Source organism: Pipistrellus kuhlii, unplaced genomic scaffold, assembly GCF_014108245.1.
Source record: "Pipistrellus kuhlii isolate mPipKuh1 unplaced genomic scaffold, mPipKuh1.p scaffold_m20_p_5, whole genome shotgun sequence".
NCBI lineage: Eukaryota > Metazoa > Chordata > Mammalia > Chiroptera > Vespertilionidae > Pipistrellus > Pipistrellus kuhlii.
Window position 1 is genome coordinate 79,843,057 of NW_023425551.1, and position 23,687 is coordinate 79,866,743.

General features: G+C 40.5%; 1 protein-coding gene across 1 annotated transcript in view; it reads left to right on the forward strand.

The window, feature by feature from the left end:
- The window catches only part of SLC26A8 (solute carrier family 26 member 8), an 84,024-nt gene that overhangs the window by 42,763 nt on the left and 17,574 nt on the right, over positions 1 to 23,687 (forward strand). The window contains exons 7-13 of the mRNA XM_036415154.2: positions 386 to 468; positions 14,262 to 14,409; positions 15,527 to 15,640; positions 18,934 to 19,011; positions 21,740 to 21,835; positions 23,173 to 23,279; positions 23,358 to 23,427. Of these exons, the coding sequence (XP_036271047.1) occupies positions 386 to 468; positions 14,262 to 14,409; positions 15,527 to 15,640; positions 18,934 to 19,011; positions 21,740 to 21,835; positions 23,173 to 23,279; positions 23,358 to 23,427 (696 nt within the window). The remainder of the gene's footprint in view (positions 1 to 385; positions 469 to 14,261; positions 14,410 to 15,526; positions 15,641 to 18,933; positions 19,012 to 21,739; positions 21,836 to 23,172; positions 23,280 to 23,357; positions 23,428 to 23,687) is intronic.

Sequence of the window (23,687 nt, forward strand, 5' to 3'; positions counted from 1 at the left end):
ATTCATATTGGCACAATGTACCTCGATCTAAAAACTTTTAAAACTGAGGCCTTGATACGATATAACCTGAAAACAAGTTTATATTTGCTCTGGATGTTTAAAGCTGGTGAGGAAAAAGAAGTCCAGTGCATCCATTCACTCCCATTATGTGGCAGAGAGCAAGGCTGGAGTTGCTTTCATTCTGGCTCCAGTGCTAAAACCAGCTTCGGGAACTCGGTCGGGGTGGGCTTCTGCCTTCCCTGCTGCACTGAACCTCTCCCTCCAACTGTCCAAGGTCCAACATTTATCACCCCGGTGCTGCCAGCGTCTAAGGACACCTCCCCTGCTAGAAGCAATACTTAAAATAATATTTAGATGATTGTTTGCCTCTTGTAAACTCCTGCAGGTTGTGGTCTTCAGCGCACTTGCAAGCAAGACCAGCATTGCCACAGACAGCGGCCAGACATTCAAGGATATGATTCCCTACAGGTTGGTAATTTCACTTTTCAAGACTATTTCTGCCCTTCCTGATACCTTCTCTTGGCCCTTGACCATATATCTTGAGCTTGATTGATATTCTCCACGAGTAGTCTCTAGCCACAGCCACGTTTGGGTCGCTGAGTTCACCTTCATTTTAGAACATTGAGGTTCATGAAAGAAGCAGGACAAGGCAACCCCGTTTCTTCTCTGATCAGCCTCCAGCTGTCTTCCCATAGTTGAACTGATCCCCATACCCAAGTAAATTGTTGGATACATGGAATACCAGAGACTCACACATTTTTCCCCAATAAATTGTGGCCCCTTTCAACCTCTGCACCTATCTGATTAACTCTCAAGGATGAGACGAGAGATGCCTCTGCTTTCATTGCCTCTCCTGAGGCCCCGAGCATTCCTCCTATCTTCAGCCACGTGGACTGAATCAGTGTCCTTAAGCAGCATTATGGTATTACTCTGAGTAGAAAGCTCTCTTCACATAGTCTGGCATATCGATTTCCTATAGACTCACAATTGATTTGCATTATAATTCCTACCAGTGACTATGGGTCATCACTCTTGCTTCTGATAGGAAATTAAAATTTCTTTATTCTTTTTTATTTTAGTTTTTCCTTTTTAAAATAAATCTCTATTGTTGAGAGTATTTCAGATGTCCTCTTTACCCTCATCCCTCCATCCCTCCACTCAATCTGGTTCCCACCCCATGCCTTCACCACCCTATTTCGAGGCATGCACAGGTGGGCAGGGACTTAACTCTGGGTCCCACGGTGCACCCCAGGCTCTGACTGGAGGGAGATTTTCATATGCATTTTACTAATAATCTCTGACACTTCTATTATAGAGAAAGGCAAATTAGCAATATTAAAATATTTCCTCTAGTTGATTCCCTTTTAATGTGCACAGATTTCATGCACTAGGCCTCTAGTATGCATATAAGTTCTTTGGTTAATCTCTTCATCACCCCCTCTCCTTTCCTCTGAGATCTGTCAGTGTGTTCCATGCTTCCATATCTCTAGACCTATTTTGTTCATTAATGTTTCTTTAACAAAAAATTTGCAGGGAAGCCGAAGCCGATTTGGCTCAGTGGTAGAGTGTTGGTATGCGGACTGAAAGGTCCCAGGTTTGATTCCAGTCAAGGGCATGTATGTTGGTTGCGGGCACATCCCTGGTAGGGGGTGTGCAAGAGGCAGCTGGTCAATGTTTCTCTCTCATCGACGTTTCTAGCTCTCTACTCTCTCCCTTCCTCCTCTCTGTGAAATATCAATAAAATATATTTTTTAAAAATTTGCAGGGAAGAAAAACAAAGATAAGAAGAAGGAATCTATAATGTAAGAGAGATTTGAGACTTAGAAACCAATTTTAGTGTATAGAAAAATTTGGACTAAAATTTGAACACATAAAATAGATATTTATGAGACATTTAGGAAATTTTGAGTATTATGTGTTTGATAATATTAAGAGATTTGTAACAATTTTTGGTGTACATCTTTTAGAAAGTTATGCTAAAATATTTACAATTAAACCTATATAATACCTGGGATTTGCTTCAAAATAAAATAAGATTAGTTATAAATTATTGTGTTGAAAGTGAGTGATGGGTATACCAGGGTTCATTATACTATCCTTTCTTTTGAAAATGTTTGAAAATTTTACATTTTTAAAATAAAAGATCAAATATTTATGAGTGGTACTGTACTGCTCACATATAAAAGGAACCCAAAACATAGACTCTGACCCCCTAAGAAATCATAGCCTAAAATTTACTACATAGAAGCTGACTTAACAGATACTCTGGATAACATTACTAAACCCATACACAAATAGACAAGCATCATTCTTATAAAAATTAGGATGGTCATTCACTCTTTGGTTAGCACCCTGATGGAAGTACCGGCAAAGAAGAAAGCTTGCTGTCTCAAGGAGAGTTTTCTAGTTAACAGTATGGTAGGAGATATACCTGGGGAAAGTTCTGATCATGGTTATGTGTGTTTGGCAATGTTTTTTAATGACATAATCTTAATAAAAACAATGTATTAACTTAGTAGAATTAAGTAACCAGGACTATCAGCAAAATGAATTAGTCTGAAAATTCTAGTGACTTCAAAACAATAGAATGGTAGAGAGGATTCTGGGAGATGGAGTAGGAAGCACCAGGAATCCGTCCCTCCACTTAAACAACTGCACTGGCAGAATCTGTCCGACATTTGGGAGATTGTGAATATTAATTATTTGTTAAGGAAGCACCTAAATTATATTTTGGAAATCCAGAGCCTATTGAAGGCTTACAATTTCTAGAAAAAGGGTTGGATGGTAAATTGCATTGTTACAAGCCCTTTCCCCTCTGGCTGAAATGACTTCCATGAGATCTAACGGGCCAGAACTCCGCCCCCCCCCCCCCCCCCCCCCGCTTTTGGAATTCAGACATAAAAGATTAGGACATTAAAAAAAATACCCTCTCACAAGCCTACATATACAGGAAAAATTAGAAAGTTACACATACCCAGAAAATGACTCAGAGAAGACCAAAAAGTACCTTAAATTTATAACTCAGGCTAATCCTTGGCACAGTTACAGCCTACAATAACAACAATAACAACAAAAACAGCAAACTGTTGGAAGGGGAAGAATTTGATTTCCACTGTTGCCACATTATATATTCAAATATCCAGTGTTCAACAAAAATCACAAGGCATACAAAGAAATAAGAAGTATGGCCCATTCAATGGAAAAAAAAAAAAGTAAATAAACAGAAACTGTCCTGTAAAAGACCCAGTGACAGATATACCAGCCAAAGACTTTAAAATAATTGTCTTTTTTTTAGGAGGAGAGCCTATAGGACATGAAACGAAGCAACATATGAATAATAGGGGTGCCAGAACAACAGGAAGAGGAATAAGGGTTAGAAAACCTATTCGAAGAAATAAAGTCAGAAAACTTCCCTAATGTGGGAAGAAAAAAAGTCACACAAGCACAGAGAATCCAAACAAGATGAACCTGAAAAGACCCACACCAAGCCATATAATAATTACAATGGCAAATGTTCAGGACAAAGAGAGAATCTTAAAGGCTGCAAGAGAGAGACAAAAAGTTACATACAAGGGATCTCCCATTAGATTATCAAGTGATATCTCAACAGAAACACATTAGGCCATAAAAGAATGGAAGAAAATTTTGTAAAGTGATACAAATTAAGGGACTGAATCCAAGAATACTCTGTACAGCAAGGCTATCATTCAAAATTGAAGGGGAAATAAGGAGCTTCACAGCCAAAAAAAAAAAAAAAAAAGGCTAAGGGAGTTTATTACTACCAAGCCAGCAATATAAGAAATGCTAAAGGGACTGGTATAAAAAGAAGAAATAAAAAAGTAAAAAGGGCCGAAACTGGTTTGGCTCAGTGGATAGAGCGTCAGCCTGCGGACTGAAAGGTCCCAGGTTCGATTCCAGTCAAGGGCATGTACCGTGGTTGTGGGCACATCCTCAGTAGGAAGTGTGCAGGAGGCAGCTGATTGATGTCTCTCTCTCATTGATGTTTCTAACTCTCTATCCTTCTCCTTTCTTCTCTGTAAAAAATCAATAAAATATATATTTTTTAAAAAAAAGTAAGAAGGAACACAGGCACAAAAAATAAAAATGGTTACAAACAAGTACCTTTCAATAATAACTTTAAACGTAAATGGACTAAATGCTCCAATCAAAAGACATCGAGTGGCTGAATGGATAAAAAAATAAAATAAAATAAAACCATCATGATCCATATATATGCTGTCTACTAGAGACCCACCTCAGAACAAGGGACTCACACAGACTGAAAGTGAGGGAATGGAAAAAATATCTTTAAGCAAATGGAAATTTAAAAAAAAAAAAAACAACTCCTGGAAGATATCAAGAGAAAGATCAATAGCAATACAATCATAGTAGGGGACTTTAATACACTACTGACATCACTGGATAAATCCTCTAGACAAAAAAGAAATCAACAAAGAAACAACAATCCCAAATGACTACTAGGTCAGATAGAATTAATTGACACCTTCAGAACATTTCACCCCAAAGCCATGGAATATATGTTCTTCTCAAGTGCACATGGGACATTTTAAAAAATAGACCACATATTGGGTCACAAGCAAAGTCTCCCCAAATTCAAGAAAATTAAAATCATATCAAGCATCTTCTCAGACCACAATGGCATAATATTAGAAATAAACTACAATAAAAACAATCCAAAAAGTTCAAACACTTGGAAGCTGAATAGCATGCTATTAAACAATGATTGGGTTACCAAAGACATCAAAGAAGATATTAAAAACATCCTGGAAACTAATGACAATAAAAGCACAACAATCCAAAATCTATTGGACACAATGAAAGCAGTCCTGAGAGGGAAGTTTATAGCTCTACAGGCCTACCTCAAAAAAAAAAAAAAAAAAAAGCCAAAACCGGTTTGGCTCAGTGGATAGAGCATCAGCCTGGGGACTGAAGGGTCCCAGGTTCGATTCCGGTCAAGGGCATGTACCTTGGTTGTGGGCATATCCCCTGTAGGGGGTGTGCAAGAGCAGCTGATCGATGATTCTCTCATTGATGTTTCTGACTCTCTATCTCTCTCCCTTTCTCTCTGTAAAAAATCAATAAAATATATTTTTTTAAAAAGTAATAAATCATCTAACTCTACAACTCAAAGAATTAGAAAGAGAGCAACAAGAAAATCCCAGAACGAGCAGAAGGAAGGAGATAATAAAGATCAAAGCAAAAATAAATGACATAGAGACTAAACAAAATAATACAAAAGATCAACGAAACCATGAGCTGGTTCTTTGAAAAGATAAACAAGATTTATGAAACTCTAGCCAACTCACCAAGGAGCAAAAGAGAGGACCCAAATTAAAAAAAAAAAAAAAAATCAGAAATGAAAGAGGCAAAATAACAACAGACCACCACTGAAATACAAAGGATTGTTTTAAAAAAAAAATACTATAAACAACTCTATTCTAACAAACTAGACAATCTGAAGGAAATGGACATATTCTTAGAAAAAATACAGCCTTCCAAAACTCAATCAGGAAGTTTCTCAGTAGGCTGATAACTATGGAAGAAATTGAAGCAGTCATTGAAAAGCTTCCAGCAAACAAAAGCATGAGCCAGACGGCTTCACAGGGGTTTTACCAAACATTCAAGGAAAAACTAAAACCTATCCTCCTCAAAATATCCCAAAAAATTCAAGAGGAAGAGACACTTCCAAGTTCATTCTATGAAGCCAACATCATCCTAATACCAAAACCAGATAAAAACAACACGATGAAAGAGAATTACAGGCCAATATCCCTCATGAACATAGATGCCAAAATCCTCAACAAATTTATAGCAAATCAGATCTAGCAGTACATCAGAAAGATCATACACCATGTCCAAGTAGGAATTATCCCAGGGATGCAAGGATGATACAATATCCACAAATCAATAAACATGATACATGACATAAACAAATTAAGAGATAAAAACCACATAGCCATATCAATTGATACAGAAAAAAATTTGACAAAATTTAACACCCTTTCTTGAAAAAACTTTCAGCAAGGTGGGAATAGAAGGATCATACCTCAACATAATAAAAGCCATATATGGCAAACCCACAGCTAACATTATACTCAATAGGCAAAAACTAAAATCATTTCCCCTAAGAACATGAACAAGACAGGGATGCCCACTCTCACCACTCCTGTTCAACATAGTACTGGAAGTACTAGCCATTGTGATCAGACGACAAGAAGAAATAAAAGGCATCCAAATTGGAAAAGAAGAAGAAAAACTGTCCTTATTTGCAGATAACATGATACTGTACCTAGAAAACTATAAAGACTCCATAAAAAATCATTAGACTTAATAAATGAATGCAGTAATGGAGCAATATACAAAATTAATGCCATAGACATTGGTGTATGACATTTCTATACACTAATAATGAACTTACAGAAAGAGAGACTAAAAAAGCAATCCCATTTATCATCACACCAAAAAAATTAAGATACCTAGGAATAAACAAAGGAGGTAAAAGATCTATATGCAGAAAACTACAGAACACTGAAAAAAGAGATAGAGGAAGACAAACAGATGGAGGAACATACTATGTTCGTGGACTGGTAGAATCAACACCATTAAAATGTCCATACTACCCAAAGCAATCTATAGATTCAGTGCACTCCCCATTAAAATACCAAAGGCATATTTCACAGACCTAGAACAAACTTTCCAAAAATTCATCTGGAATTAAAAAAGACCCCAAACAGCCACAGCAATCCTAAGAAAGAAGAACAAAGTAGGTGGGATCTCAATACCAGATTTCAAGCTATATTACAAAGCCACTGTTGTCAAAACAGCCTGGTATTGGCATAAGAACAGACATAAAGATCAATGGAATAGAATAGAGAACCTAGAAATCAACCCAAAGTACTAAGCTCAATTAATATTCGACAAAGGAGGCATGAACATACAATGGAGTCAAGACAGTCTTTTCAATAAATGGTGTTGGGAAATTGGACAGATACATGAAAGAAAAAAAAAAGAAAAGAAACTAGACCACCAGCTTGCATCATACACAAAAATAAACTCAAAATGGACAAAGAACTTAAATGTAAGATGGGAAACCATAAAAATACTAGAGGAATCCACAGGCAGCAAAATGTCAGACATATGCCAAAGCAATTTCTTCAATCATACTGCTTCTACGGCAATAGAAACTAAAGACAGAGAGGAAAAAAAAATGGAACTACATCAAAATAAAAAGCTTTTACACAGCAAAGAAACCATCAACAAAACAAGAAATCCCACTGCATGGGAGAACATATTTGCCAATATCATCACTGATAAAGACTTAATCTCCAATATTTACAGGGAACTCATACAACTTAACAAAAGGAAGATAAACAACCCAATCAAAAAATGGGCAACGGACCTAAATAGAAACTTTTCAAAAGAAGACAGAAGGAAGGCCAAGAGACATGAATACATGCTCAAAGTCACTAATCATCTGAGAGATGCAAATCAAAATGACAGTCTGGTACCCTCTCACACCTGTCAGAATGGCTATCAACAAATCAACAAATGACAAGTGCTGATGAGGATACGGAGAAAAAGGAACCCTCGTGCACTGCTGGTGGGAATGAAGACTGATGCAGCCACTGTGGAGAACAGTATGGAGTTTCCTCAAGAAAACTAAAAGTGGAACTCCCACTTGACCCAGTGATCGCACTTCTAGGAATATATCCCCAGAAACTAGAAATACTATTCAGAAAGGATATATGCACCCCTATGTTCATAGCAGCACAATTCACCATGGCTAAGATTTGAAAATAGCCTACGTGCCCATCAGCAGATGAGTGGATTAAAAAACTGTGGTACATCTACAGAATGGAATACTATGCTGCAGTAAAAAAGAAAGAATTCTTACCATTTGCAACAGCATGGATGGAACCGGAGAGCATTATGCTAAGTGAAATAAGTCAGTCAGAGAAAGATAAATATCACATGATCTCACTCATTTATGGAATATAATGAACAACATAAACTGATGAATAAAAACAGATCCGGAGACAGAGAAGGATCAATGAGACCATCAAACCTCAGAGGGAAGGTAGGGGAGGGTGGGGGTAAGGGGAGAGATAACCAAAGGACTTGTATACATGCATATAAGCCTAACCAATGGACACAGACAATGAGGAGTGAGGGCATTAGTGGGGGAGGGGAATTGGGAGGGTAATGGGGGGATAAGGACACATATGTAATACCTTAATCAATAAAGAAATTTAAAAATAAACAAATAAATAAAATAAAATAATTGTCTTAAAGATCCTCAAAGAACTAAAGGAAAAAAGTGGAGAAAGTCTAGAAAATGATGAATAAAATGAAAATATCAAAAGAGAGGTAGAAAAAAAAGAAAGAGGTAGTTCTGGGGCTGTGAAGTATAATAACTGAAATTAAAAATTCACTAGTCATGTGCCACATAATGACATTTCAACAACAGACTGCATATAAAGTTCTAATGGAGCTGAAAAATTCCTATCACCTAATGACATCATAGCTTCCTAACATCATAATGCAATGCATTACTCATGTGTTTGTGGTGACACTGGTATAAACAAACCTACTGCATTGCCAGTCATATGAAAGTACTAGAGGCCCAGTGCATGAAACTCATACACTGAGGGGGGTTGGGGGGTGGAGAGGGAACAGTCTCTCAGCCCAGCCTGCACCCTCTCACAGTCCGGGAGCCCTCGGGGGATGTCTGACTGATGTGGAGGCTGGAGAAGCTCCCACCACCACCACTGTTGCTCATCTGTCTTGAGCCCAGCTTCTGGCTGAGCAGTGCTTCCCCAGTGCACTGACCACCAGGAGGCAGCTCCTGCATTAAGTATATGCCCCCTGGTAATCAGTGTGCATTATAGCAACTGGTGGTTCTGCCATTCGATTGATTTGCATATTAGCATTTTATATTGGATAGCACATGCAGTTAAGTACACCACATAAAATTTGATGATTATAAATGACTGTTTCTCATTTACATGTTTTCTATTGTGTATGTTTTATAGTTATTTTAGAGTATACCCTTTATACTTATAAAAAAACATTTGCTGTAAAACAGTGTGCTGTGCTATGCTAGCACCAACCTCATACATCGTATGTTTACTACATCTCTAATTGCATAATTTCCTTCTGTGCTTGATTTAATCTTTTGTTGTTTTCATTGATTGTGGCCACCAAGTATATAAAACCCACTGTTAAGGTTGTCAGTAAGAGGCCATGTTGAATGATTGACCTGGAAACAAAATTAAAAGTGATTTAAGGATGACGATGAAAAAATTGCTCTCAAGTCAGACATGACCCATTATGCAACAGCTTGGAAAGCAAGAACAAAATGATGGAAGGTATTAAAGTATCTACTTCACTGAAGGCAGTAAGACTAACAAAAACTTGAGAAGGGCTATAAGCAACATGGAGAAACTTCTAATGATCTGGATTGAACACCAGACAGAGAAGTGTACCCCTCTCAGCATCATGGCAGTCACAGCCACAGAACAAAGTTTGTTTGTGATGTTGAAAGAAAAGACTGGACCCAACTATAGTTTTGCATTTATTACTAGCTCTTGGTGGTTTAAATGATTCAATATTCATTTCATAATGTGGAAGTGAGTGGTGAATCTGTGAGTGCTGATGTAAAGGCAACTGACGAACCTTTATAAATTCTAGATAAGCTGATAGTGGAGGAAAATTACTTGAGAGGACAAATATTCAGTATGGATGAAGCCTCCTTATTCTGGAAATGGATGCCTGAAAGGACTTCCATCCATCAGGAGGCAAAGCAACTCCATGTTTCAGGACTTTTCAGGATCACAGTCTTGCTTGGGGGCAATCTTGCAGGCTGGAAGTTGAAATTCTTTGTGATCAGGTACAGAGAGAACCTCAGGCCCCTCAAGCATATCATAAGCACACACTGAGTATTCTGCAGGAGCAATACACCACGGGTGACCCAGCTCCTCTTCTAAGATGCCCTCTTGAATTGCTTTGCCAGCACAATGAGGAAGCATTGTTTGGAGAATAGCATACCTTTCAAGATTTTCCTTGTTGTTGATAATGAATAGCATATCTTTCAAGATTTTCCTTGTTGTTGATAATGCTCCCGAATATTCTCCTTTTATTGATGATCTTCATTGCAATATCAAAGTGGTGTCTCTTCCTCCAAACATCACCTCTTTCATCCAACCAATGGATCGATGAGTTATAGGAGCATTTAAGGCCTACGACCTGAGGAGGACCTTGGCCCAGGCTATTGCTGCACCTAGATGCTAAGAAGACACTGATGCAATTCTGGAAAGATTACATCTATGACCACAATAAGAACCTTGCGTGTGTATGGGGTGATGTCACTGAGGAGTGTATGAATGGTATCTGGAAGAAGACACTCCAGAGATTTTTTCAAATTTAAATCAAACAAGATAAATAAAGTAATAGGGTAAAAAAGAGTTTTTTTCCATGACTTCAAAGTTTTTGCCAAGGATAAGAAGGTTGTAAAAATCAGCAAGGCTGTGGTTGAGATGGCAAACAATTTTAACCTGGGTGTGGGTAAGGGTGACATTGATAAGCTTGCAGACACAATTCCTGAGGAATTGACTAATGAGGAATTGTTGGAACTGGAACAGGAAGAATAGGCAAAAGTGAAAGAAACTGCAGGAGAAAAGAAGGACCCCCCCAACAAAATTAGCACTGAAAAGTTTAAAAGAAGCTTTTGAAGACCTCAACAAAATCCTTTAACCAAAACATTTACAAAATTTTTAAAAATCTAAAAATAAAAATGTTATAGCCCTAGCCAGATGGCTCAGTTGGTTGGAGCATAGTTCCATACACCAAAAAGTTGCAGGTTTGATCCCCAGTTGGGGTGCTTGTGAGAGCCGACATCTCTCACATCTATATTTCTCTCTCCTCCTCCTCTCTCTCCCCCATCCTCACTCTCTAAAATCAATAAAACATATCCTCAGGTGACTATTTTTTAAAAATTACAGAAATGTTATAGAATAATGTAAAGAAAAAAATATTTTATAGCTATACAATGAGTTTGTATTTTAAGATAAGGGTTATTACAAAAGAGTTAAAAAGTTAAAAAGTTAAGTTTATGCAGTAAAAAAGTTAAGGTTAATTTGTCATTGAAAAAAGAAAAGGATTTTTTATAAATTTAATGCAACCTAAGTGTACAGGTTTCATAAAGTATACAGTAGTGTACAGAAATGTCCTAGGCCTTTGTATTCACTTACCACTCACTCCCTGACTCACCTAGAGCAACTTTCAGTCCTGCAAGCTCAATTCATAGTAAGTGCCCTATATTAGATATTTTAAAATATACCATATTTTATCTTTTATATCATATTCTTACTATACCTTTTCTATGTTTAGATATATTTAGATTCACAAATACCATTTTCAATTGCCTACAGTCTTCAATACAGTAACATGCTGTACAGATTTGTAACCTAGGAGCAATAGTCTACACCATATAGCCTAGGTGTATACCACCTAAGTTTACGTAAGTGCACTCTATGATGTTTGCACAACGATGAAATCACCTAATAACACATTCTCAGAATGTATCCCCATCATTAAGCAACACATGGCTGTAGAGATAGGCAAATTTGAGCAGTCAAAAAACTCAATGAACTTGAAGATAAGACAGTGGAAATTATTAAATCTGAGGAATGGGCAGTGGGGGAGTGGGAAATGATTAGAGAAAAGTGAACAGGGACTAAGGGGCCTGTGGGAGACCATCAAGAAGACCAACATACACATCATGGTCTCAAAAGCAAAAGAGAAAGAGAAGGGGTAGAGAGAATATTGAAGAAATAATAGCTGAAAAAAACCAAAATTTTTTGAAATACATGAATATAAACACCTAAGAAGCTCAACAAATTCCTAATAAAATGAATGAAATACTTAGGAATTAGCCAAGGAGATGAAAGTCTTACACAATAAAAGCTACAAACATCAATGAAACAAATTAAAGAAATAAATAGAAATACATCCCATGTTCAGATGTTGTTAAGATGTTATTAAGATGTCAATGCTACCCAAAGCAATCTGCAGATTGAATTCAATCACTGTCAAAATCCCAATCAGGTTTATTGCAGAAACTTTTTTTTTAATCAATCTTTATTGTTCATATTATTACAAAGGTTCCTCATTTCTTCCCTCCTCCACCAGGTTCCCACCCCACCCTTCACCCATTGTCCTCATCCATAGGTGCACAGTTTATGTTCAGTCTCTTCCTCCCTCCCTTTCCCCGATAGTAAATCCTTTTTCAGATAGTAAATCTGTTACTTAGCATTATCTCAAATCAATAATACCTCCACATGCCCAATGATACACTTCACACAAAAGACATTTCCAAATAGGTCAACCAGCCTCATCCAGGCCCCACCCAAGGCACTCACAGATCAACACCCCAGTGCTATACTAACTCAACACATCCAGATCTAAGCCTTCATCACTTGATTCAGCAGACCCTCAAGTTCCCACAAAAGTTTCCAGCCATGTCTGAGAGGCAGCCGTGGGGCAGGGGCAGGCGAGGAGCGAGCTGTTCCGGGCCTGGCTACTCCAGGCCTGGCCTCTGTTGCTCTGGTTCGTTCCACAACCAGCTGCTCCGGGTCTGGTCACTGCCGCTCCCGACCTAGTTGCTCTGGACTTGGCTGTTGCTGCTCCAGGCCTGGCCGCACCTGACCCGGCTGCTCTGGGCCCAGTTGCTCCGGGCCCGGCCGCTCCGGGCCTGGCCGCTCCCAGCCTGGCAGCCGCTATTGCAGAAACTTTTAAAAACCCTAAAATTCATATGGAATCACAAGAAGCCCCAAATAGCCAAAGCCATCCTGAAAGAGATTAATCCTGAAAAGATGGAGAACTCGCACTTTCTAATTTAAAAACTTATCACAAAGCTACAGTAATTAAAAACAGTGTGGTACCATCATAAATACAGATATATAGAATGCAGATGAAATGGAGAGCTTAGAAATAAACCCTTGCATACATGGGCAAATGACAAGGATGCCAAAACCATTCAATGGGGAGAGGACAATCTTTTCAATGAACGGCACCAGGGAAACTGGATATTCTCACAAAAAATGAAGTTGGATTCTTACCTAATACCATATACATAACTTATCTCAAAATCCATCAAAAACCTGAATGTAAGGCCTAACACTATAAAACTGTTAGAAGAAAACATGGGACAAAAGCTTCATGATATCAGATTTGGCCGTGATTTCTTGAATATGTTACCAAAAGCATAGGCAACAAAAGAAAATAGACAAATTAGACTTCCTGAAAATTAAAAATTTTCGTGCATCACAATACACGATAAACAGAGTAAAAAGGTAACCCATAGAATAGGAGAAAAGATTTGCAAATCTAAAAGATTTGCATGTGAATAGAAGGAAATTCACTGAGCTGTTTAGTTATAAACCATCTTAGATATGATATCTGCCTATTGTTTACTAATGATCTCCAATAGTATAAATAAACCATTTCTTATCCATCTTTTTTGGTTTTACCTGTTCTGTTCTCTTTACTACATGGCAGAATCCTTGAACTTAGAACATAGCAGAGCATGTTCTCCTACCGGCTTTTGTAATTTGGCTTAGTTTGCTGACAGTTTTGGGAAACTCTTTCCTCAATTATTTTTATACTAGAGGCCTGGTGCATGAAATTCATGGGGGGAGGGGGTGTCCCTCAGCTCAGTCTGCACCCTCTCCAATCCAAGACCCCTTGGGGGATGTCCGACTGGCAGATTAGGCCCTATCCTGGAGATCAGGCCTAAAGAGGCAGTCGGACATCCTTCTCACAATCTGGGATTGCTGGCTCCTAACTGCTCACCTGCCTGCCTACCTGATCACTCCTAACCACCTCTGCCTGCTGGCCTAGTTGCCCCTAACTGCTCCCCTCTGCTGGCATGGTTGCCCCTCACTGCTCCCCTGCCAGCTTGGTCACCCCACACATCCTGCTGTTTAATCATTTGGTAGTCCCTCACTAACCCCCTTGTTAGCCTGGTTGCCCCACTCAGCTTGCTGTCCGGTTGTTACTGTGAAGGTGTCCTGAAAAATTTGCATATTACCCTTTTATTAGTATAGATCTTGTTTTGTTTGTTTGTTTGCTTGTTTGTTTTTTAAGTATGAAGTCTGATCTGTATAATAAGGATGAAAGGTGGGGGAGATGTCAATGAATGACTCTTGCTCTCCAGGAATAATTCTGCCATTTTTTTCCAGCTTCCTGTTTCCTGTATTTCCAGACATGGGCAATTTTCAGGACGTTGTTGTAGATGCCTTTTCCTTAGCTTTAGTGAGCTCCTCACTGCTTGTATTTCTGGGCAAGAAGTTTGCCAGTTTCCATAACTATAGTGTCAATTCCAACCAGGTGAGCAGACAGGCCTTTCTATTACCTTCTCTGACCCTTAAGTCTTTGTATTCTAATCTGAGCCTCCTGCTAATATGAAGCCTGGATTCTTTTGTAACTAGAGAACCTTTTAGAATATAATTTGAACTCTATTCTACCAAAGGCCTTTTGAGAAGTGTGGCACACCTAGTTCTGAACCCATCTGAATTAGCATGAGTGATATTTTCCTAGAACAGATATGGTGCAGGGATGTAAGAAGTAGCATATAGCATCATGTTGGTGAGCTAGTAGAGTTCTTATCCTCTTAATTTTATCTTCCTTTCCACCAAGTCTTTAGAAGTCAAGCACATTCTAAGGTGCAATAAGAAATGATATGGAATAGCAAAACCAGGCTACTAATATAATTAAGTTAATCTCCCAGAATTAGTTTTTATCTTTTTTTTTTAATATCAGTACTTTCCTTAGTACTCAAAAAGGAAATATGGATGCATGAGGTATCCCATTTTTACCTTTAAGATAGTTTAGAACAGTGGTTCTCAACCTTTCTAATGCCGTGATTCTTTAATACACTTCCTCATGTTGTGATGACCCCCAACCATAAAATTATTTTCATTGCTACTTCATAACTTGACAACTGCTAGCAGAGTCACCTAAGACCATTAGAAAACACAGGTATTTACATTATGATTCATTAACAGTAGAAAATTACAGTTATGAAGTAGCAATGAAAATAATTTTATGGTTGGGGGTCATCACAACATGAGGAAGTGCATTAAAGGGTCTCGGCATTAGGAAGGTTGAGAATCACTGATTTAGAAGAAAGAGAGAAAAATAGGACTGTGCTATCTCCATCATTCTAAGTCCTAGTGATCATGAGAGAGAGAATAAGGCAAAAGTCTCATTTTCTCACTTGAAAAAGTGTTTTCCTTGTGATTACTAACTAAAATGAAGTTTCAACCTAATCTAGAAATCAGATTTGCCATCCTTTTGTTCTTTTAAGAATACTTCCATGTAATTTGAAATGATATAAACAACCTATTCTCATGCACAAGAAACAGACACTATACCTTCATTTCAAACTTAAATCAGTATTTCTTCAACAAATAGTGGGCCTAAATTGTTTGCCATTTCTTTATAGGACTTAATAGTCATTGGCATTTGCAATGTCGTCAGCTCATGTTTCAGATCTTGGGTGTTCACTGGTGCTATTGTCAGGACAGTGATCCAGGATAAATCTGGAGGAAGACAACAGGTATGTTGAAATAGAATTTGATTTTTAGCATTTAAAAATATTGATGTTAATTCATACATTTTCATAGAAAGGTGTTACATTAGTTTAATCACATTGTTATTTCAATGTTATACCTATTGGGGAGGATCTCATGTTTCCCTTCATTTTTGTTTAGATTTTTGTCTTAAAGGCATTTGTCAATATGGAACTTGAAAGTCATTTTCTATAGACGTCTTATTCTACATGAGAAGTTCACAAAAACAAACAAAAACAACCATTTCCATGTAACCTAAAAGATAATATTTCATGCAGCCATTTTCCATGTAAGCTAAAAGATATTTCAGGTGAACTAACAGTCACCTATAAACTGTTTTTTGTTTGTTTGTTTGTCTTTTAAATATATTTTTATTGATTTTTCACAGAGAGGAAGGGAGAAGGATAGAGTTAGAAACATCGATGAGAGAGATACATCGACCAGCTGCCTCTTGCACACCCTCCACCGGGGATGTACCCGCAACCAATGTACATGCTCTTGACTGGAATCGAACCTGGGACCCTTCTGTCCGCAGGCCAATGCTGTACCCACTGAGGCAAGCAGGTTTCCACCCCCCCTTTTTTTTTTCTTTTTCTTTTTTTTTTAATGGGAGATGTATTCTCAGTCCTACTCTGGGAAAGCAGTAATTCAACTCTCTCTATCCCGGCAGCCAAACCAGAAACTTTCCTGCTTCCTCAAAGGGTATGGCAAGGGGCTTCCATGATAGGGAGTAAGGTCTTTGTTTAGATGAGCCTTGGGAATTTATGATCATTCTACCTTTGTATGATAGAAAATTATCTAGGGCAAACTCTCTTCAGGTCAGAAACAGAAATGTCAGAAGAACGGACACTAAATTTTAGTGGGGAAAGGTACAGTGTCACATTGCATGGCTAAATTTGTGAAATATAAGGTGAAAGCTCATAAAATCAGAAGATTAGGCAGGGACAAGAGCATGTGTCTAGTAAGACCATTCAGATCAGTCAGTGTGGACTGAGCTTCGTTGTCATAGAGCCTCTGCCGGACACACTGGCTTTAAGGAGGAGCCCTTTTCCACTCTTGACCAGAAATAAGGAAGTTGGGTTATGTAAAAAGAAGGTTGTTCTATGCAAGGGCGAAAGAACTTTGAAATCATAATGAGAGAGTTTTATGATAAAAAGAAATGGAGATGGCAATTCCAGGTTTTAGTTTCTAGTAATTTTTGACAACACACTTTGTTGATTCAGTATACAAGCACAAACTTGGCGAGAAAGATGCACACAATTAGGAAAAACTAAATCAGAGTGTAAGTAAAATTAAGTGCAGAATAAGTACAATAAGTAAAAAGTGCCATCAATTTTGCAAGGAGAATGATGGAGGAAGCGGGATTTCTGTGGAGTGCTGCAGGGGGTTAGATATCTACAGATGGAGGGAAGGAGGAGGCCTTCGGTTCAGCCTGGGAGTTGCCAGTGCCTGCTGGACCAAAGTGCCTTCCTCAAGGCAGCCCCCGTCCCTTCCTGTTCTCTGCTGCTGCCTTGCTGTCCCACGCAGCACACCCTCCTGCCAATGGCGGCGCAGGGACCCCTGGTGGAGGCGTGTCCTGGGGATGCTGGTGAACTTCCCGGAGACCCTGACTTGCGCAGTGCAAATCACCGGTTCAAGCGGAGAATGCTGCCGGCCCCCACTCACACTGGGAGCTACCCTTGGAGCCATCCCTTTGGTTTCTGATCTGGACGGGCAAAGGCCCTTCATCCCGCAGCAGTGTGTTCTCTCCACCACTTCCTCTGGGGCCTTTTGGTTCACTCTGCCCACGAGCTCCTGTTTCTTCAACGCTCCCCAGGCCTGCAGACCAGCTCAGGTCTGGCTCTGAACCTCTCACACATGACCTCCTACCAGGCAGCTTTATTTTTTTGTCTGGCATGAATACAACTGTGTATAAGTGTTTGGATTTCTCTTTAATTTTCCCACTCTAGAATCCACTTGTCTTTACTCGTTACACCCAAACCTACCAGCTCTCCAGCCATGGCCTGGGCCGGACATGTTGGCAAGCCCATGGCGGAGGGGATGTGAAGAGCCCTGGGCTCGTGGCCAGTTGGGCTGTTCCTGGTCCGTCTTCCTGCTTATTCAGTCCTGACCACTGTGCGTGCCAGCACAGCCAAGGGCTCAGTGAGCCTGAGTGGGCAGCGAAGGACATAGAAAAGACAGACAAAGAGAATAAGCTGGGTCTAGGTGGGCTCCTACGCCTGGCTAAGGCCACAGAGAAAAGATCCAGACCGCCAGCTGACGCTTTATTTTATGGCCAGAGGTAAACAAGGTATTGGCCACCATAGTTACAATGTTCTTGTGAGTTTCACTTGCTTTGGCAGCACTTGCTGCACCTCCCACAGCCCATTAGCTACCCAGGAAGGAATTAGGGAGCGACATAAGGTCAAGCTTAATTATGCTAAGAGGGCTCTGCCCTCTAAGCTGGGACTTGTTTGTGGCTTTGCCAACAGGTCAGTCCGAGGCTTAACCCTATAGCCGCTCCCTACAGACCACTGTGCTCCCTGTGTGGATTCTTCTCCTCACTCCCTGCTTTCCACGCCCTGGCCTCCTTGCCTTGTCCTACTCTCCCAGAGTGAGGAGTGTTTATTGCTGTGGGAGGAGGAATGATTGTGATTTCAGGGCTGGCAGTGATGGCTCTACTAGGGCTTTTCTAAACTGTCCAAGTGGGGGGGGGGGGGGGGGGGGGGGGAGTGCAAGCCGGGATTTAGGAGACCCCGGATTCGCAGCAATAGGCTAAGGCAATAAAGATTAAACAGCCAGGACAGTTTGGACCTTTAGAAAGCAGCATGGGTTCACTCAGCAAGTACGTGTGGAGTACCTAGCATGTGGTTAGCACTTGGACAACCCAGACAGTGTCAGGTCAACAAAAATCCACTTAATGCTGGATGGTTTCACTCAATTCCTCTTAAGAAAAACTGACATGCTGCCGAAACCGGTTTGGCTCAGCGGTAGAGTGTTGGTCTGCGGACTGAAAGGTCCCAGGTTCAATTCTGGTCAAGGGCATGTACATTGGTTGCGGGCACATCCCCAGTAGGAGGTGTGCAAGAGGCAGCTGATCTATGACTCTCTCTCATCGGTGTTTCTAGCTCTTTATCCCTCTCTCTTCCTCTCTGTAAAAAAAATCAATAAAATATATTTAAAAAAAATAAAAAATAAATTAAAAAAAACTGACATGCTTCCCACCAAGCAGAAGCCTCAGTTGCAGGCAGGGTCCAGTACGATCCTGATGGTCTCTCTCTAACCGGCTCTGTCTCCTCAGTTTGCATCTCTGGTAGGAGCAGGCTTGATGCTGCTCCTGATGGAGAAGGCGGAGACCTTTTTCTACGCCCTGCCAAATGTAAGTGGAACCGATCGAATAACCAAGCCCGGAAAGCCCAGTGTCCAGATTGCATCTTAGTGGGCATCTCTGAGCAGAACTGCACTCAGCATGCCCCCACGGCCTGCCCTGGCCTCTCTCTAGTGCCTTTCCTTCAAAATAATAGCATCTACCTCTCAGGATCGGGATTCAAATAAGATATTATATATAATATAGAGAGAACAGCATTGAGCTAATAATTAGCACTCAAGAAACATTAGCCATTATTATTATTCTCATTAATCTTCTTTTAATCGCGTAGGCGCTAAAGTAAGCTTTACAGTAAGAATTCAGCTAAAGAGGCCAACACAGAGTTGGGATGCCAGAACGCCCATTACTATCACAGGCTTAGCCCCTCAGTGCACATGCACGCCATCTGGTTTCCCAAACCGCTTGCCGAGGGTCTTGTTTTGCACACATGCCCACTCAACCCTCGCCTGCTTCCCGCTGGCTCTGGTTAGCTTACAATACGAGAAGGCAGGCCTGACAGGTGAGTTATAACTGTATTCAGCTAGGGTGCTCCTATATGCTCATGTGCCATTTCTGCCCTTTTGTGAGACTGACCACCGTGTGTTGAGAGGTTCCGGGCACATTAATTCCTGGGTATAATCAGGAATTGATCTCAGTAGAGATCAATGCTCAGTGACCATGACGTCCTGTTAAATTTCTTTCATGTTCCCGTTAGCCATTTCTAGATAAATACTAAGAGAATGGGAAGAGGTTTCCTTCCTGGTCTTGCAGCTTGGTTACACGCTGAGGTGGCAGTCCTGAAGCTGGAGTGGTTGTAAATGTTACTCCACCTTTTTTCTTTTTTTCTTTTTTAAATATATTTTTATTGATTTCAGAGAGGAAGGGAGAGGGAGAGATAGAAAACTCAAGATGAAAGAGAGTCGCTGATCAGCTGCCTCCTGCATGCCCCACACTGGCGATCAAGCCCACAACCCAGGCGTGTACCCTGACCAGGAATTGAACTGTGACCTTCTGGTTCATAGGTCAACGCTCAACCACTGAGCCACGCCAGCCGGGCAGTTACCTCCATCCTTTTTGAACATGTCCGTTGCACCTGGTGAATATCAGGTTGCCACAGAGCAGGCTACCTCCAGACTCTGGCTGCCTTGGGATTCTGGGACCTTGGACCCCAGCCAAGGAATCTATGCCTGGAGATGGGATTAAGCTGTGCTTATCACATGAGCTGTCCTCCGATTCCCAGCATAAGTCATCTCCAGAACTGAGTTTGTGTAGCACCTTTGGTGCAATCACTATGGAGTCTATTTTAGCAAAGCCACTCACTAATTTACTTTGAACAGAGTTATTTTTGGCTTTATAGATAGAAGAATCAGAATGTTTTAAAACTCCAAACATGTAAAAATCTGTCAGAATTCGCTGAAGGCTAGTGATAGAAGTAGGTAGCACTCCTTTATTGCAAATATGTTAGAGAGAGAACACTCCTGCTTTTGGCTTCCCATGTTATGTCACATTGTTTTTGCAGCATCTGGTTAGGGTGTTTCTGGGTAAGAAAATGTGACCACAATCTGTCCAGTGGAGCATCTGAGTACTATACCAATGGGGTTCTATGAGCATTAAACTTTGCTTCCTTCCTTGAAAGGCTGTGAATAGCTCGTGGCAAAACCCTTATTGGAGGAATTGTTGGCACTTCCTGGCTAGGATCTCAGTTACTTAGCAAGGGGATCAAGGCAAAAATTTAGAAAACATGATACAAATCAGTGTATTCAATATTGCTTTGATTTGTGTGAGGAAAAAAATAGAACATACCAAAATGTTAATAATTGTTATCTCTTGGATGATGGGAATTATATCTGAGATTAATTCTTCTTTACACATGAGCATCTCTAACCTTTGTTCAGAAGGTAATTTTTATTGTATGTTGTTTTATAAAAATATGTGTTTCCTCTTTATACTCCTTCCCTCAAGCCAAACATTTTGCAAAAACCCTATGAAGTTGAGATTCTTTTCCTTTTTACCACATCTCCCTGCAAATTGCAGAAAGTTTGGAGATTCCTGACTGGAAAGAAGATAAAAATGGAAAAGAAGTAATTGCTGCTAACTTTATCTTTGCTCTTCCCTCCTCTACTGTTGAGTCCAACTGGTCACTGAGTAACCTCGGAAATCCAGACTAAGCTTGGATCCTGCCATCCTGGTGGTGGGGTCGGTTCTAATTCCCAGGCAGAGCATTCAGAGGAGAGGGTGACGAGGGAAATGCTGAGAAATATTAAGCCAGTGCAGGGACTTCATAAACACAAGAAAGTGTTTCTTAAAGTAGCTTAGTTCTACTTAAAGGCCCTGATGATTTTTACATCTGAGTATAAATTTTCATTTTCTCATATTTAAGAAATCTTTCTTCCATTAGAAAAGTAGACAAGCCTATTTTCTAAAACTTTTGAAAATTCCTAGGAGATAAAAATGTCATCCACATTTACAAATGAACCACTATTAACATTTTGGCATATATCTGACCAATACTATTTTCTATGAATTGATTTACTTTGCATAGTTTCAACCTAACCGGGCATACAACTTTGTATTCTTGTTTGTATTTGATATATAGCATGATAGCTCACACTGTAACTTATTTAGTTATTTTCTGATTATTAGATTATTAGAGAAAAAAAAAGAAAATTAGGTTGTCTGAATTTTCATTATAAATAGCACAACAATGAGTAATTTTGTACGTCCACCCTTTTCCCCACAGGCTGTGCTGGCTGGTATTATTGTGAGCAACGTCCTACCCTTCCTTGAAAATATTTACTACCTACCCAATCTGTGGAGGCAGAGCCAATATGACTTTGTGAGTGTAGATGCACTGGCTGCGGCATGAGCAGGGGCAGGGGCAGGGGCAGGGGCAGGGGCAAGGGCAGGGGTAAGGGCAGGGAAAGGTTGGACAGAGGGAAAGAGAATAAAGGACATCAACATGAAGGACACTAGCAACTCTGATGCCTCGTACTTAACTTTTGCTTCAAACAAGGAGTCAAAGCTATTGATGCAAAGAAATCCTGAGACCTCACTCCAACTACGCAAAATTAAATAAGAAATAATTAATTAAGTGGTTATAGTTATATACGTATTTAATAACGAGGTTTTGTCATGCCTTGCAGATTTGATTGACTCCTAACCTAGAGATACAAATTTTAATAAGAAAGGGAGGTGTTGCCCTAGCTGGTTTGGCTCAATGGATAGAGCGTCAGCCTATCCATTGAGCCAAATGGATAGAAGACTGAAGGGTTCCGGGTTTGATTCCGGCCAAGGGCACATACCTGGGTCGCGGGCTTGATCCCCAGTAGAGGGCGTGTGGAGGCAGCCAATCAATGATTCTCTCTCATCATTGATGTTTCTCTCTCTCTTTCCCCTTCCTTCCTCTCTAAAATCAATAAAATATATTTTTTAAAAAGAAAAGAAAGGGAGGTGTCCTATCAGAGGAACTGACGGAGCACCATCCTCCTCTTTCAAGCACGGAGCTAGGGGACAGAGAGGGGAAACAGCAGGAAACAGAAGATGGGGGATGTGATGAGGGGAGAAGGACCCGACAGAGGCAGAGAGATGTGAAGGGGGCTACGCTTTGGACGTGGGTCCCTGCGGTGCGGAGAGGGTATGTGGTCCAGAGCACGGCCGGCCGGAGCTTCTGGTCCGGGAGTTGAGGAGCAGCTCCAGCTCACTCACCAGTGGCGGGGGAGGGGAAGTAAACATTTGAGGGTGGTTCAGTCCGTCTTCTGTGAAGGTTAAAGTCAAGTCTCCTGCCCAGAGAGATGTCAAAGACTCCCAATAACTATTACAGGTCTTAAAACAGTGACTGCCATTTGGTGAGAGTTCGGGGCTGCTTTCCAAATGGCACTCCTAATCCCAGCAAAGCCCATAAAGGAGATATTAAGACCCCCGTGTTACCTGCGAGGAAACGAAAGGTTCAAGAGCAAATTGAAGAGAGAACTGACCAAGGAGGCGTGGGAGAACTGCGGGGCAGCCTTGGGCCAGCCCTTTGTGATGGCATCCGTTCATGCGGCATTTAATTTGTCCTCTAACCCCAGGTGTCAGGAGGGAGAGGGAGGGCGAGCTGAGAGATAGGACTGGTGACTTGCTCATCTCTGCCTGCTACATGGTCTTCCGTTTCCCTTCTTCCCTTCTTCCCGTAAGATTATTTGGATGATGACATTCATAGCTGCAATTGTGCTGGGACTGGATGTCGGACTCCTTGTTTCAGTGTCCTTTGCCTTCTTCGTGATCACCGTGCAGTCACACAGGTACTTAGTCTGGTAAGAGAAGCTTAGCCATGGCAGGCAGGGCAACTATGACCTACAGGCAAATGCATTTCCTTTCAGAACTAAGATTCTCCTCCTGGGTCAGATCCCTAACACCAACATCTATAGAAGCATCAACGACTATCGGGAGGTAAGAATCCAAACCAGTCCTACTTCTTCGCCTAAAAGATTGTTTTACAAAATCCCTTTGCTATTGTTTGCTGCACTAGAGACACGCTGGATAAAGGTGGGGAGAGGGATGCACAATGGTAGGGGTGGGCGCTTAAAGAGGCAGGTAGGTCCTAGAGTCCCGCAGGCAGTTAAGGATAATTTTAAAATGTGCTCTAGGGGGTGGAAGGCCAAAAGATGGAGTGAGGAAATCGGAGGGGGAAAGAAGAAAGCAGGAAAAGC